Here is a 13,994-nt window from a genome sequence, read left to right as displayed (position 1 = left end):
TCGGAGGGGCTGCACCAGGGCAGAGATGCCTCATCCCTGATGGCAGGATTCACCTTCCCTGTGTCCCTGTTCCTTCCCTGTGGTGGGAGAAGCTGCTCTCCGTTGTGCCATTCCCAGCCTTGATCCCGGGGTTGGATTTTAGGGAGCACTGAGGCACTGGCGGGTTGAAGAGATCACTGATTTAGGGTCACCAGGCCCCCTAAATTGAGATATCAAGCTGGAATTCAGCTTCATGCTCAAGCCAGGAGAGAACCCCGAGATGTCCTGCTCCACAGCGTGGGATGTCCAGCCTGGTGGGACATCCTGAAATCCCACCATGGGACATCCTGAAATCCCACCATGGTCAAGTGCTTGCCATCAACCAGCTCCAAACCTTTCCCACCACAGGCTGCTGAGGGCTCTGCCCTGGGGGTGGACAGCTAAAGGATGGTCTGCAATCCTCTGGACACTTCAGTCTCTCTTTTCAAGGAGCTGAAGCTCAGCTTTGTGGGACCTCGGGGGTTTCCCCCCAGTTCCTGCCCTGGAGCTGACCCTGCTTTCCCTCACCCGATGCTCCACGAGTTGTGGCAGCAGAGGATGAGGAACCCAAGCCAGTGATCCAGGACTCCATCTGTGCCTGCAGAGGGATCCTGAGGAGCCCTGGTCATGAGCTGGAGATGTCCAGTGGATGTAACACTGAGCAAGAGGCTTTTGCCTGTGGCAGGTTGACAGGGTGCAGGCAGAGGAGGAGGATCCTCCGGCACAGTCAATTTGAGACCCAAATGGGCAATTTCACCCTATTTGATTCCTTTGAAAAAGAAATTGGTTTTGGCTGTCTCATGTCTTCCTAACAGGGAAGGCTGCAATTTCCACAGGCTCTGGAGAAAGGTGGGGCTGCTGAGGAGAGGTAATGGCCGTTATTAGCCTAAATTGATGCAACTGGAGAAACCAGACACAAGACAGGCTCTGCCTCCAGCCCACAAGCCCCAGGTGCCCCCAGCACTCGCCTGCTTCCTCCAGCTGCACCAATTTGTCCAGTCACTGCCATTCCTGCTTCCTCCAAGCATCCCCCTCCTCCTCCCTGGGCTGCCTGACTGCCTGGCAATGACGGTGGGAAGGGGGACAGCAGGGAAAAGTGGTGGCTCAGGGATGTGGCACGGGGCTGACGGGGGGATTCAGGGAGCGGGAGGACCCATCAGTCATGGTTCAGCTGCAGGTGATGTGGTCCAGAGGTTCCTGGACGGTGGTTCCTGCAGGATATGATGGGATCTGGATCTCAGCCATGCCTCTGGGGGGATGCTGCTCCATCCAGATGAGAGCTGAAACCCCCAAATCTCTGCCTCTTGCAGGCTGGGGGTCCTTTCTTGGTGCCTGTACAGCCTCTGTCCCTGGTTGGGGAGCTGTGAAAGAAAGGGGATAGTTTTTTCAGCTTCTCCTAAAAAAAAAAATAACACAAACTCATCCTATCCTTTTTGGCTCTGCTATGGAAATCTGGGCAGTGCTGTTGCTCATCCTTCTCCTGATGGGCAGGGAAGGGAGAGCCCTTGGCACTGCCTGTTATTCCATCCTAATTGCTTCAGCACTGCGAGAAGCAACTCAAGTCCCCACAAATTGCTCCCTTAATGAGATTCTTCTCAGGCTTAATATCTTCATCAGTTCACTGTCACCCTGATGGACAGCGGGCATGGGGAATTTGGCATTGGCACATGGCACAGGGTGAGCTTCAGGTGTACCCTGGCTGTATCCGTATTCCCAGGATCACACCCATGTCCAGGGCTGCCCTGGTTGCAGTCAGAGGTCTCTAAATAACAGATTAGTGACATTAATGAGAGAAAGTTCTTCTCTGGGAGCAGTCCCAGATTGAAGGACTCCAGGTGTGGAGCTGGAGCTCTTTAATTACAGTCTCTGAAGCGGCATCATTTTCTCTTCCCAGCTCTGGTTGTTTTTTTGGACACAGCTCAGAGAGGGATGGACTGAAGTCCCATGATCTGGCAGAGGAAACAGCCTCAGGTCATGCCAGGAGAGGTTTAAGTTGGATATTAGGAAACATTTCTTCACTGAAAAGGTTGTCCAGCCCTGGCATAGCTGCCCAGGGCAGTGGTGGGGTCCCCATCCCTGCAGGGATTTAAAGCCCTGTGGATGTGGCACTCGGGGACATGGGTCAGTGGTGGCCTTGGCAGTGCTGGGGGAATGGTTGGACTCCACGATCTCAGAGGGCTTTTCCAACCTGAATGATTCCATGGTCCTACAATCACCCCCTGGCACAGTCCCCTTATGCCACAGGAGTGTTCCCCCTCTTGCCATGGGTTATGGTGCCACCTCGACCCAGGAGGTGAAGCACGTGGACATTGCAGTCCTGGTGTCCTGGGCTCTGCAGAGAGCCACGTTTGGGAGGGTGACAGCCCTTGTTGGGTGGCCTTGGTTGAGGTGGGAGCAGCAGCAGAGCAGCTCTGCCCAGGTTGCCTCTTGTCCCGATCCCCTCCTTACGCCGCTTGGCGAGTCCCGGTTCCCCCACCCCGCTTCTCCGGGGTGACCAAAGTCTTTGCAGTCACTGTGGGCACGACCCCCGGGGCGTCACCCAGCGGTGCCACCGCTCTGCTCAGAACTCCGTGGTGGTGACCTGGGTGACCTCCGAGCGCAGGTCGTCCCCTCCGCGTCCCCGGCAGCCCCGCTGGGGGCTGCCCACGCCTAGTCATGCCGGCTTGTTGGGGGCCTCCGAGGGCGTGCAGGTGGACACCCGCTCCCTCGTGGTGTTCCGGGCGCGGGAGAAGCTGTTCTGGTCCACGCGGGCTCGCAAGGGCAGGCAGAACTCCCGGAAGCACCGCTTGAAGTTCTCGTCCAGGAAGGCGTAGAGGACGGGGTTGAGGCTGCTGTTGGTGTAGCCCAGGGCGATGCAGAAGTGCAGGCTGGCCACCACGTAGGGGTTCTTCTTGTCGATGTCCACCAGCGTCCAGACGATGACGAAGATGTGGATGGGGGTCCAGCAGATGATGAAGGCGGCCACCACCACCAGCACCATGCGCGTGATGCGCCGCAGGTTCCGGTCCTTCTCCTTGGAGCCCGAGAGGAGGCGGACGCTCTTCAGGCGCAGGATCATCAGCCCGTAGCAGATGGTGATGACCAGGATGGGCACCAGGAAGGCGAAGATGAAGACGCAGATCTTGGTGACGGTGTCCCAGTAGATGGGAGGGTCGGGGAACTGCAGGGTGCACAGCACCATCCCGTCTGCGGGGGAGAGGAGGGTCAGGGAGGGAGCTGGGAGAGGCCCTGCTCTGGATACTCGGCCTTCTGGTCGTGGCTGGGCATGTTGAAACCTCAAGGAGGTGCATTCCCACCTGCCAGCTCTTGGCAGAGGCTCCCCAGAGCCACCAACCCACTTGGAGTGCTGAGGGGATATAGGGGGTGCAGTGACCTCTTCCCTGCAGAGCCTCCTGGGCCATCCCCACGCTGCATCCTCCCAACCCCTGTGGTGGACACATCCCCATGTCACCTTCTACTGAGACCTGTCCCCTTCCTCGGGATGCCCAGAGCTTTCCCAGCAGCCAAGGGCTGCTGTCCCCACACTGGAACTGCACATCTCAGTGTGGGCCAACTGGGGACTTCACAGCACTACCGGGGGTGTTTTTAGGAACCTGATTTCAGATATTCATAGAATATTCTGAGTTGGAAGGGATCCACGGAGATCATCAAGTCCAACTCTTAAGGGAATGGCCAGCATGGGAGTTGAACCCTTGGTTCAGTGGTTGGCATTATTAACACCATGCTCTAACCAGTTTGCACCCCAGGAGCGAGGCAGAGGCACTGGCTGGACTGGAGATGGGGAAGGGTGTGGTGTCCCAGCCTTAAGGGGAAGGGAAGGCAATTTCTGGGATGGTTTCCAAGACGGAAAACTAACACCATGATGCCTTTTCCACAACATGGCACGCTTATGGTCCCACGGAGAGGTGCCCACACTGACCCCAAACCTGCTACAGGACCGGGTGTCAAGTTCACCAGATCAGCCCTGGGATGCACAGATGGGACAGGAGGGGACGCGTCCCCGAAAAGCCACTTGCCTTTTGTCTTGGTGACCGCCATGACCATGATGGGCACCCCGATGAGGGAGGAGAGCACCCAGATGCAGACGTTGATGATCTTGGCCTTGGCCGGCGTCCGGAAGTCCAGGGCCTTGACCGGGTGGCACACGGCGACGTAGCGGTCCACGCTCATCATGGTGAGGGTGAAGATGCTGGTGAACATGTTGTAGTAGTCAATGGAGAGCACAATCTTGCAGAGCAGCTCCCCGAAGGGCCAGGTCTCCATGAGGTACTTGGCGCTCTGGAAGGGCAGCGTGCTGGTGGCCACCGCGTCGGCCAGCGCCAGGTTGAAGATGTAGATGTTGGTGGCTGTCTTCATCTTGGTGTACCTGGGGAAGGGAGAGGCCACAGGGGGTCAGGGCGCTCGACACGATGAGGGGGGGGCACGGGGACGTGTCGTGATGGGACCTTTCTGCAGCATCGGGGTGCTCAGACCCCTTCCAGGTGCCCCAGGGAGCACGGTGAGGAAGGACACTGAGCTGCTGGAGTGAGTCCAGAGGAGACCACGGAGCTGATCAGAGGGATGGAGCAGCTCTGCTGTGAGGAAACACTGAGAGAATTGGGATTGTTCAGCCTGGAGAAGAGAAGGCTCCAGGGTGTTCTAATTGTGGCCTTTCAGTGCCTGAATGAGCTGACAGGAAAGATGGAGAGGGACTGTTTACAGGAGAGAGACTATTTACAAGGGCCTGGAGTGACAGGACAAGGGGGAATGGCTTTCCACTGCCAGAGGGCAGGGTTAAACAGGATATTAGGGATAAATTCTTCCCTCTGAGAGTGGGGAGGCCCTGGCACAGGTTGCCCAGAGAAACTGTGGCTACCCCTGGATCCCTGGAAGTGTCCAAGGCCAGGCTGGATGGGGCTTGGAGCAACCTGGGCTAGTGGAAGGTGTCCCTGCCCATGGCAGGGGGTGGAATGAGATGAACTTTAAGGTCCCTTCCAATCCAAACCATTCCATGATTCTCTGATTCTACACTTGTGTTCTTGCAGGCGTTTAGTGTGTGTTAAAGTCATAAAATCACAGAATCCCAGAAAGGTTTGGGTTGGAAGGGACCTTAAAGCTCATGCAGCTCCACCCCCTGCCACGGGCAGGGATGGCACCCACTGAATCCTGGTGCCTGAGCAGGGGGTGACACTCCCACATGCTGAGCTGGGACCTGCAGAACATGGGGCTGGGACCCTACAGAGCATGGGGCTGGGACCCTGCCACAGTGGTCATCCCACGTCCAGGGAGGTGGCACTCAATCCATGCCTGCCTTTATTCAAAGGAATAAAGAACTTTCCAGAGAAGTCAATTCTCTGAAGAGATCAATGTACTCCATTTCCCTGACTCAGTTACATCCACATCCTTTATCCCCCCCCAACCCTCCTCCACCTGATTTTCCACCCAGTAACCCGTGATTATCCAGCCTGCTTCCCTGCAGAAATCGGATCGATTACCCCCGGAAACAGGCCATCTGCAAGCAGCCCAATTAGCCAGCCTGGAGCTCCAGAACCTTTGGGGAAGACTGGCTGATTCTCCTGGGGCATTTGGCAAGGGCTGGCTCTGGTCCTTGTCACATCATGGCAAGAGAAACGCCTGGTCCTGCGTGCCCAAACCGTTCCTGAAGGGACGAGGCGAAGTTTTGGTGGATGCCAGGGCAGCAGGGGTGGGGGTGTGTGCATCCTGGGAGCATCCAGCCCCGCAGGAGCTGCTCAAAAGGATGCTCTGAGTGTTGTGGTGGGTTGGAAGTGAATGCTGAGGGGTCTGCTGGGGGTCTCCAAAGAGCAACACGTCGGGTGGGGGCAGCTCTGTGGCTCTTGACTGGGTTAAGGGCAGGGCTACACCAGCAGCTCCAGCCCTTCCCTGTGCTCCCTTCCAGCAAATCCTCGTAGCTCTGAGCATCCTCAGCAGCCTCGAGCTCGTTTGGATGCACCCTAATTAATTAAGAACGGGGTTTGCACACAAGCATCTCTGTGCATGGCTAAACCTGCCCGTGGCATCACTGGGGTGGGTCAGGGAGCGGGGAGAGAAACCCTTGGCTGCTGGATGAGAAGGTGGTTTTCCTTGGAGTTCTTATAAAATAGATGGAGAGGGACTTTTTATATGGGCAGACAGGGGTAAGACAGTTTTAGACCGGTAAAGGGCACATTTGGATCAGGTATTAGGGAGAAATTCTTCCCTGTGAGGGTGGGGAGGCCCTGGCACAGGTTGCCCAGAGAAACTGTGGCTGCCCCAAGTGCCCAAGGTCAGGTTGGATGGAGCTTGGAGCAACCTGGGCTGGTGGAAGGTGTCCCTGACCACCCCAGGGGAGTGGAACAAAAAGGACTTTAAGGTCCCTTCCTACCCCCAGGACAGCAGGTTGGTGTAGGAAAGAAGAGAAGCTTTGGGGTGACCTAACTGTGGCCTTCCAGTCCCTGAAGGGAACCTACGAGAGAGATGGAAATCGGTCTGGGATTGGTGGTGCTGCCCAACCCCTTCCCTTTGTCTTTTCTGCCTCTCACAGCAGGTCAGGAGAGCATGTCAGTGGGGACCAGGAGCTGGAGGCTGCAAAACCCGTTTCTGTCTGGGATAAAAAATAGAAAACAGCAGCTCATCCCAGCTCCAACAGTGTTCCTTGTCTCCTTCACCACGGCTGCAAATGGCAGCCCCTTGCCCAAGGGTGGAAATATTCGAGTTGAGCTTTTGTTTTTGTTTTTTTTTTTATTATTATTTATTTATTTATTTATTTATTTTAAATACGGCATTAAAAATGTCTTGCCCTTGAAAAGTCCTTTTCAGTTCTCTTTAGTGTTATTTTCCGGGCGCTTTTGCAAATGCATCTCTTGGAAAAGTTTCCTTCCAGGTTAAACAAAAAAAAGCTGAGAATTTGTGGCACTGTCAGGTTTTGCCTCCCCTGCAGACAAACGGTCGGTTCAGGTACGTTCACACGTCCTTGGGCTCTGGGTTTTTGAGTAAAATGGGGCAAAAAAAAAAATCAGTTATTCATTCTGTGCTCTGCCAGATGTGCTGGGTAAGCACTTCCCAACCCCTGCCAGATGTGCCAGGGGTGGGGGAGAGGAGGGTCTGAGGCTGTTGCCCCCTCCCCGGGCAGGATGGGGCTGGTGAGGGCAAAGCAGTGATGACTGGGATGGTGGGGATAACTGGGATAATGATGGGGAGGAGTGGGATGATGGGGATAACTGGGATGGTGATGGGGATAACTGGGATGAAGAGTTGACTGGGATGATGGGGATAACTGGGATAATGAGGTTGACTGGGATGGTGATGGGGATAACTGGGATGGTGATGGGGATAATTGAGATGAGGAGTTGACTGGGATGATGAGGTTGACTGAGATGCTGATGGGGATAACTGGGATGATGGGGATGACAATTTATCCCTCAGCACCGGGGTTTTGGGGCAGGATTCAGCCCCTTCCAGGCTTGGGCTGAGGTTCCAACCCACTGTACTGGGGGGGGGGGGTCCATCCTGGTGACCCCCCCCGAGCTGCAAACGAAGCTGCTGCTGCAGAAAAGAGGTTTATTGCCCCCATTAGAGAGAACCATCCTCTGCTGCTGATGGAGCTCCCCAGGCTGCCAAACCCTTCGTAATTAAGCGAGTGCCTTGATTGGGAAGTTACCACGCACTTGAACGGAACAGTCTGGGAGGTGTTGATGGAGAGGAGGGGAGGGAGGGGATGGAACAAGCACAGGGCAGCTCTGCTTTCCAGGCTGGACTCCCAAGCAGGGACCCCCCTCTCCAAACCTCTCGGAAAATAAATAAGCGAAAGAAAAAGTGAATAACAAGCCAAAGAAAAAAAAACTCCTGGAGCTGCTAAAAACCCCCTCCTGGCAGAGCCTGGTTTAACAAAGCCTGCGCCCAGCTGTCCCTGCAGCCTGTGTGGGAGCTGGCAGGGGGCTGATGGGCTCCAGAGGGATGGGGGGCACTCGCAGGCCTGAGCTCGCAGCTGCAAATTGCTTCCAAGGGTGTTTTTAAAAGCAGTGGGAATGGCAGCGCTGGCCAGAGCTGGGGTGGGGAGGGTGTGGGGTGTGCTGGGCTCCCTCCTGGTGTGTGGATGGGTTTGGCTGCTCCGGGCAGGGGTTTATTTGGGGTCTGGCTGAGCTTGGCTCGCTGGGTGTCCGTTCGTGGAGCTCAGCTGGGAGCTGTGGAGCAGGTCCTGTGTCCGCCTGCTCCTGGCACTCAGCGTGGTCCCTGGGGGTCCCTGAGTCAGCAGGATGTGCTCCAGCCGTGCTTCCAGGCTGCCCAGGTGCCCTGCCCAGACAGTGGGAGGTGGCACCAGGAGGATGGCACAAGGCAAACACCAACATCTCCCTGGCAGTGAGGTCTGAACCCGAGCTGATCCCATCTCACAGCCCCATCCTGGGTCATCTCCAGTCCTGCCCTAAACCCTGCTGGTGTGGAACAATTCTGCCAAGGAACCCTGGGAGACTCCTGGCAGGTTTGGCCATGGAAAGGGTGAGGGCACGTCACCACAGCCACTCCTGACCCAGGAGCTCGGAGGACAGTGTTTATTCATTCCTTGGGAGATATTCCCTATCCCTGGAAGTGTTCAAAGACAAGCTGGAGAGGGCCTGGAGCAACCTGGGATAGTGGAAGGCGTCCCTGCCAGTGGCAGGGGGTGGAAGGAATGGTCTTAAAGTCCCTTCCAACCCAAACCATTCCATAATTCTATGATTCTGTGTTTAATTCCAGAATCAGGTGGAAAAGGGGGGGGCTAGAAGCCACGGTGATGGGATCTGGGGATCAGTAGACTCAGGTTACTCGGTGAGTAAAACAGGGAGGACGTTGTTTGCACATGACATTGTTCTCTTTAAAACGCCCTCCCCTCTCCCTGCCGAGCAGAACCAGCTGGAGGGGGTCTAATAACACCCATCCCTCACCCTGACACCACTCGTGGCTCTGGCTCTGCTGCAATTACCTCAGTTTGCTTTTTCAGACCAGGGCTCATTTTTAACTCCGCTTCGAGCGGGCGAAAAATCCTGTCGGGTGTCAGGTCAGGGAGTGACACCTCAACCCCTGTCCCCCTCACCCACCCCGCAGGATGGTTGAAAGCACAACCCAAAGAGTGGGGAGCTGGGGCAGTGGGGGTGATCTCACGAGGGTGATGGTCAGCCCAGAGTGGCTCACGGACACGTTTCAGGCTCATTTCCTCCCCTCCGGTGAGTCATCACATTTATCCCCGTGCACAGGCAGTGCCGGGCTGTGCTGACCTCCTGTAACCATCCCTGCGGACTGAAAGGGATGGGAAAAGGGGCGTGGAAATGGTTAAAAAGTGGGGATTTGGCAGGGTTGCTTACATCAAGCCATCAGCTCTGGTTTGGCCCCGGGGTTTTGGCCAGGCTGGGGTTACAACAACCCCTGAGCTGATTGGGATTAATCCCACAAATCCTGGATGCCCAGGAAAAGACCCCTTCAGTGTGGGAGGGGGGGCTGCAAAGCCCAGCACCCAGTGAGACCCTTGTGCTCCCTCCTGCCAGGCTGGAGGTGCTGGAGTCTGTGCCAGTGCAGAGTGTGACAGCAGTGTGTCAGTGAGCACAGCCCAGTCCTCCACTGCCAGTGGGGTCTGGGGGCCATGGAGTGGGCTCTGCCAACCCCACTGCTGGTGCTGGTCCTGTGCTCTGCAAGACTCCCCTTTATTGTCCCATATTCTTGTTCAGGCAGGACCAACCAGTGTCTCGGACAAAGGCTCTGGCAGGAGATTTTGTACCTCAGCACGAGTGCCAGGCTGGATACAGCAGTGCCCTGTCTTTAACATGGGGGGTGTTGGGGTCCTGTTGCTTGCCCTGGGGTGCAGAGATCCCTCAGCCCCCCTCCCTGCCCAGGGACAGCCTCAACAAAGGTGCCAAGGTCCTGGATGGATCCAAAGGAGGCTTTGGGGTCCCCCGGGACAGGAGGGGGGGTCTCTGTGCCGCTGGAGCTGGTACCCCCCAGCGAGGGGCTCAGGGACAGCTCGGCCGTGGTGGGAGCGGGGCCGGGGCCACGCGGCTCCTGCTCTTTGTTAGAGCAAAGCGGGAGTCAGGCGGCTGCGGGAGCTGCCGGCACGAGCGGGAGCTGGGAACGGGCTGGATGGGTAATTCCCACTCACGGAGTGGGGTGGTGCCAGTGGGAGCCCACCAGCCCCTCTATCCCCGGCTGCGGGGGGCAGAGCAGCTCCCAGCCCCCAGCGCGACCAGCCCTGCGGCTCCTCTCCCTCACACGGGGCGAGGGGACGCTCAGCACTGAGGGGGTCGGGCCGTCCCCCCAAACACGGCTCCCCTGCACCCCCCGAGCTGCTCCGTGCACACACAACCTCTGCTTTTACCCCTCGCACAGCCCCTGGACCCCTCCTCACACACACACGCGCATGTGTGCTTGGACACACACGCGTGTCACACGCGTGTCACACACCTGTCACACCCATCTCGGTGCCGCCCGCTCACAAGCACCCGGTGCGCGCCCACCCCTCTCCTCCTCCCTCCCTGAGCCGCTGGCTCACACCCCGGGCAGGCTCAGATTCACACCCCGGGCACACTCACACTCATCCCTCGTGCACCCTCACTTTGCTGCTGGGTCACACGCGGCACACACTGGGTCCCGGTGCTGTCTCACCCCTCACTCCTGACGCGCACACACAATCCCGGTGCGCACACTCACCCCTCTGCACGCTCAGCCCCTGCTGCTGTCTCACACTCGGTGCACACCCGCTCCCGGTGCACACCCGCTCCTCTTGCCCTCTCACACCTCGCAGGTGCTGCACACTCACCCCCGGCCCGCCCCGGCTCCCGGTGCCCACCCACCCCGTGCCCACCCACCCCGTGCCCCGCTCTCACCTGACGATGCCGTACATGACCAGGACGTTGCCCAGCAGCCCCACCACGCACACCACGGAGTAGAGCGCGGTGATGACGATGGCGATCAGGATGGACGTGGCGTTCTTGGCCCTCTGCGGGCCCGTCTCGTTGCCCCCGTGCCCGGGCAGGGGGGCCCAGGCGGTGCCGTTGCCCCAGGGGGTGGAGGCGGCCGAGGGCAGCACCGAGGGCAGCACCGAGGGCAGCACCGTGCTCAGCTCCATGGGCGCATCCATGGGCACATCCATGGGCAGCTCCATGGCCCGCGGGCTACCGTGGCCCCGCCGGGGCTCCCGGGGCGCACCCGAGCGCCGAGGGTTCGAGCCCCGCTCCCGCCCGGTGCCGATGCCGCTCCCGCACCCGCGCGGGGCCGGGGACGCTTTATAAACCCGCGTGTCCCCCGAGCCACGTGGGGCCGGGGGCGGCCCTGTTCGCCTGCCCGCCCCCCCCCCGCCCGCCCGCCCGCCCGCCTGCAGCCCCCCGCTCCCTGCCTGCTCCCCCCGCTCCCTCCCTGCTATCCTCTCCCCCTGCTCCCTACCTGTCCCCCCCCTCCCTCTCCGTCCCTGCCTTCCTCCCCGCGGCAGATCCTTATCTTCCCTCCCCGGTCTCTTTTTCCTTCATCCCTGTTCGCGTCCCCCCATGCCTACCTGCTCCCCCTCTCTCTACCTGATCCCCTCATCCCCACCTGCTCCCCGCATCCCTTCCCCTCCCACCCCATCCCTGTCTGTCCCCCCTATCCCTGCCTGTCCCCCGCATTCCCTCCCTGCCTCCCCCCATCCCTCCGTTCCTCCCTGCCTTTCTCCCCCCCGGATCCCTACCTGCGCCCCCCACCCCCGCCCCGCTTGTCTCTCTCTCCCCCAATCCCCTCCAGCCTCTTCTCCCGGTCCCTGCCTCCCCAGCCTCTGCCTGACTCCCACCCCACCCCCCCCCCGCAATTCCTGCTTCCCTTCCCACCAGCCAGGTCCCTGGACCTGCACTCCCTCCTCCCCATCCCTGCCTCTCCCCTCCATCCCTGCCTTCCCCACCCCAATCCCTGTCTGTCCCCACATCCCTCCCGGTCCCTGCCTTCCCCTATCCCTGCCTGTTGCCCACCCCCGGAGCCGGCGAGGGCTGCGGGGGCGGCCCCGAGCGTCCCGGGGGTCCCCGGGCTGAGGGGGGGCTGAGATGGATCCCGACGTTATGGCTGTTTCGGGTTTTCTTTGTCTGGAAGTGGAAGAAACGGGGGGACACAACCAGCCCCCTTGTCCCCAAGGCAAAGCTGGGGTCTCTCCAGTCCCCTCCACTCCGTGCCTTTTCCCCCCCTCTCTCTTCTCCCCCCCCCCCCATATGTTGTTGTGTTGAGGGGTGCTGGGTGGGTTTGGGTGGGTGTGGGGTGCTGAGGAGGTTTGGGAGGAGGTTCCAGGGGGATTCAGGAGGGAATTGGAGGGATGCTGGCAGTGGGGGGCTTTGTAAGGATGCTGGGCGGGGGGAAGATGGGAGAGTGCTCTGGGTGAAGGGTTTGGGGGGATGCTGAAGAGGGATTTGGGGAGCAGTGCTGCGGGGACTTAGGAGGGAAGCTTGGGAGGGGTGGGGAGGGATGCTGGGGGTCTTAGGAGAGATGCTGCTGCAGGCTGAGGGGTTTGGGGGGAAGCTGCAGGGTGGGGGTGCAGACACAGACCTATCAGCACCACCTGCTCAGCAGAGCTGGGCTTTGTGGGGTGCTGAGGGTCACCCTACCCTTTCCAAGGGTCCTTACCAGCCGTGGGGCAGGACCCCCCTCCTCTGGCAGGGCTCCCCCCTTTCAGGGTCTGCAAAGCCAAGAGGAAGGAGCCTCATTTCCCCCGGAGCCCCAGTGGATGAGGGGGTACCCACATTTGGGGTGTCCCCCTCTATTTGCTTTGGGGATGGATTAATTCACTGCCCTGGGGCAGCGCTGGGTCTGCCAGAGGATGATTTGGTGCAGTTTTGGGTGCTTTGGGCTCAGGAGGGGTGGATTAGGGGACACAGGACAAGAGACCAGCAGCTGGTTCAACCCTGGAGACGGGGTTTTCAGTCTGCACAGAGCTCTGCCAGCATCAAACTCCTGCAGTGCTGAAGCATCCAGACATTTCATCAAGAGCCTCATAAAAACGCCCAGGAGGGAATTAATGGCTTTTCATTCATCCCATGGCTCAGATGGTAGCCAGCTCCAGGGCCGCTGAGTGGGGAGGCAGGAACAACGTGCCGTGGGTTTCTGTCAGCACAGCGAGGGGTTTGGTGGCCCTGGCTTTGTCCCAGAGGGGCGGTGGGATGGGTCCGGGCAGGAATTGGGAGCCCAGGGATGGATTTAATGTGCATATCTTGGGTGCTGCACTTGGGATGCACCACCCTCTTTACCTGGAGGGTGTTCCCATTCCTGTGACGAGGCAGCACAGAGGGGTACACGCTGCACGCAGTCCAGGACACGGGGTTTAAGGACCTTCCCGGGGTGAAAACCCCCTCCCAGACCCAGAGCGAGGTGTTGAGTCCCTGCCCTGCCCGGCTCTGACGCAGGAGGGCTCCTGATCACTCCCAGAGGGAGGAAAACGTCAGGTCAAGGAGTGTAAACCAGCTTTTAGCGTGGCTGAGGAGCTCTTCGGAAGAGGACTCATCCCTTTCCTTGGCCCCCGGCACGGCCGGAGCCCCCAGCCTGACCCTTTTCCAAGGGGTTATCCGCAAAGGACTAATCATCCTGGCAGGTCTCAGCAAACACGTCCTCTCGGCTCAGCTCCTCCGGAGTTGCTTTAATTTTATTCTTTTTTTTTTTTTTTTTTTTTTTTTTTCCAGCTGGAATGTTAAAAATAAACCCAGAGGACACATAAAACAAATGGAAAAATCTTTAAAAGGGCTTTGGTGTTCGTCTGCCTGCACTCAGCTGTTGCTGCTCCGCCTGCCCAGCCCGGCCACTGCTGTGGACAGGGGTTTCCAAAATTGGGGAAACTGAGGCGGGGGGGGGCATGTTGGACAGGAGGGCATCACCCCTTTGAGGTGCACAGAGAATCCTGAACCCCCACTGCTGATGCTGGGAATTCTCTCTGCACCCTGAGTTTCACCAATGAAAGGAATTTATCTCCCCTGGGAGGGTGGGGAGGCCCTGGCCCAGGTTGCCCAGAGAAGCTGTGGCTGCCCCTGGAT

General features: G+C 58.8%; 1 protein-coding gene across 1 annotated transcript; it reads right to left on the bottom strand.

The window, feature by feature from the left end:
- Positions 1-2,120: 2,120 nt before the first annotated feature.
- On the bottom strand, positions 2,121-11,263 carry OPRD1 (opioid receptor delta 1). The gene is made up of 3 exons (XM_032710283.1): positions 10,845-11,263; positions 4,035-4,384; positions 2,121-3,204 (listed from the first exon to the last, which is right to left on the bottom strand). The coding sequence occupies exons 1-3, from the start codon at positions 11,120-11,122 to the stop codon at positions 2,672-2,674; spliced, it is 1,161 nt and encodes a 386-aa protein (XP_032566174.1). The 5' UTR covers positions 11,123-11,263; the 3' UTR covers positions 2,121-2,671.
- Between the last annotated feature and the right edge of the window lie 2,731 nt (positions 11,264-13,994).

This window comes from Chiroxiphia lanceolata, chromosome 24 (assembly GCF_009829145.1).
Source record: "Chiroxiphia lanceolata isolate bChiLan1 chromosome 24, bChiLan1.pri, whole genome shotgun sequence".
NCBI classification, from domain to species: domain Eukaryota; kingdom Metazoa; phylum Chordata; class Aves; order Passeriformes; family Pipridae; genus Chiroxiphia; species Chiroxiphia lanceolata.
Note: the sequence above shows the minus strand (reverse complement) of the source record. Positions and strands in the feature narration are given on the sequence as shown.

Excerpts from the sequence above, each read along its gene's own strand:
- OPRD1 (XM_032710283.1), bottom strand. The coding sequence starts at position 11,122 with ATGGAGCTGCCCATGGATGTGCCCATGGATGCGCCCATGGAGCTGAGC. Across the intron at positions 4,385-10,844 it reads GTCATGTACGGCATCGTCAG|GTACACCAAGATGAAGACAG; the intron begins GTGAGAGCGGGG and ends TCCCTTCCCCAG. Across the intron at positions 3,205-4,034 it reads GGCGGTCACCAAGACAAAAG|ACGGGATGGTGCTGTGCACC; the intron begins GCAAGTGGCTTT and ends TCTCCCCCGCAG.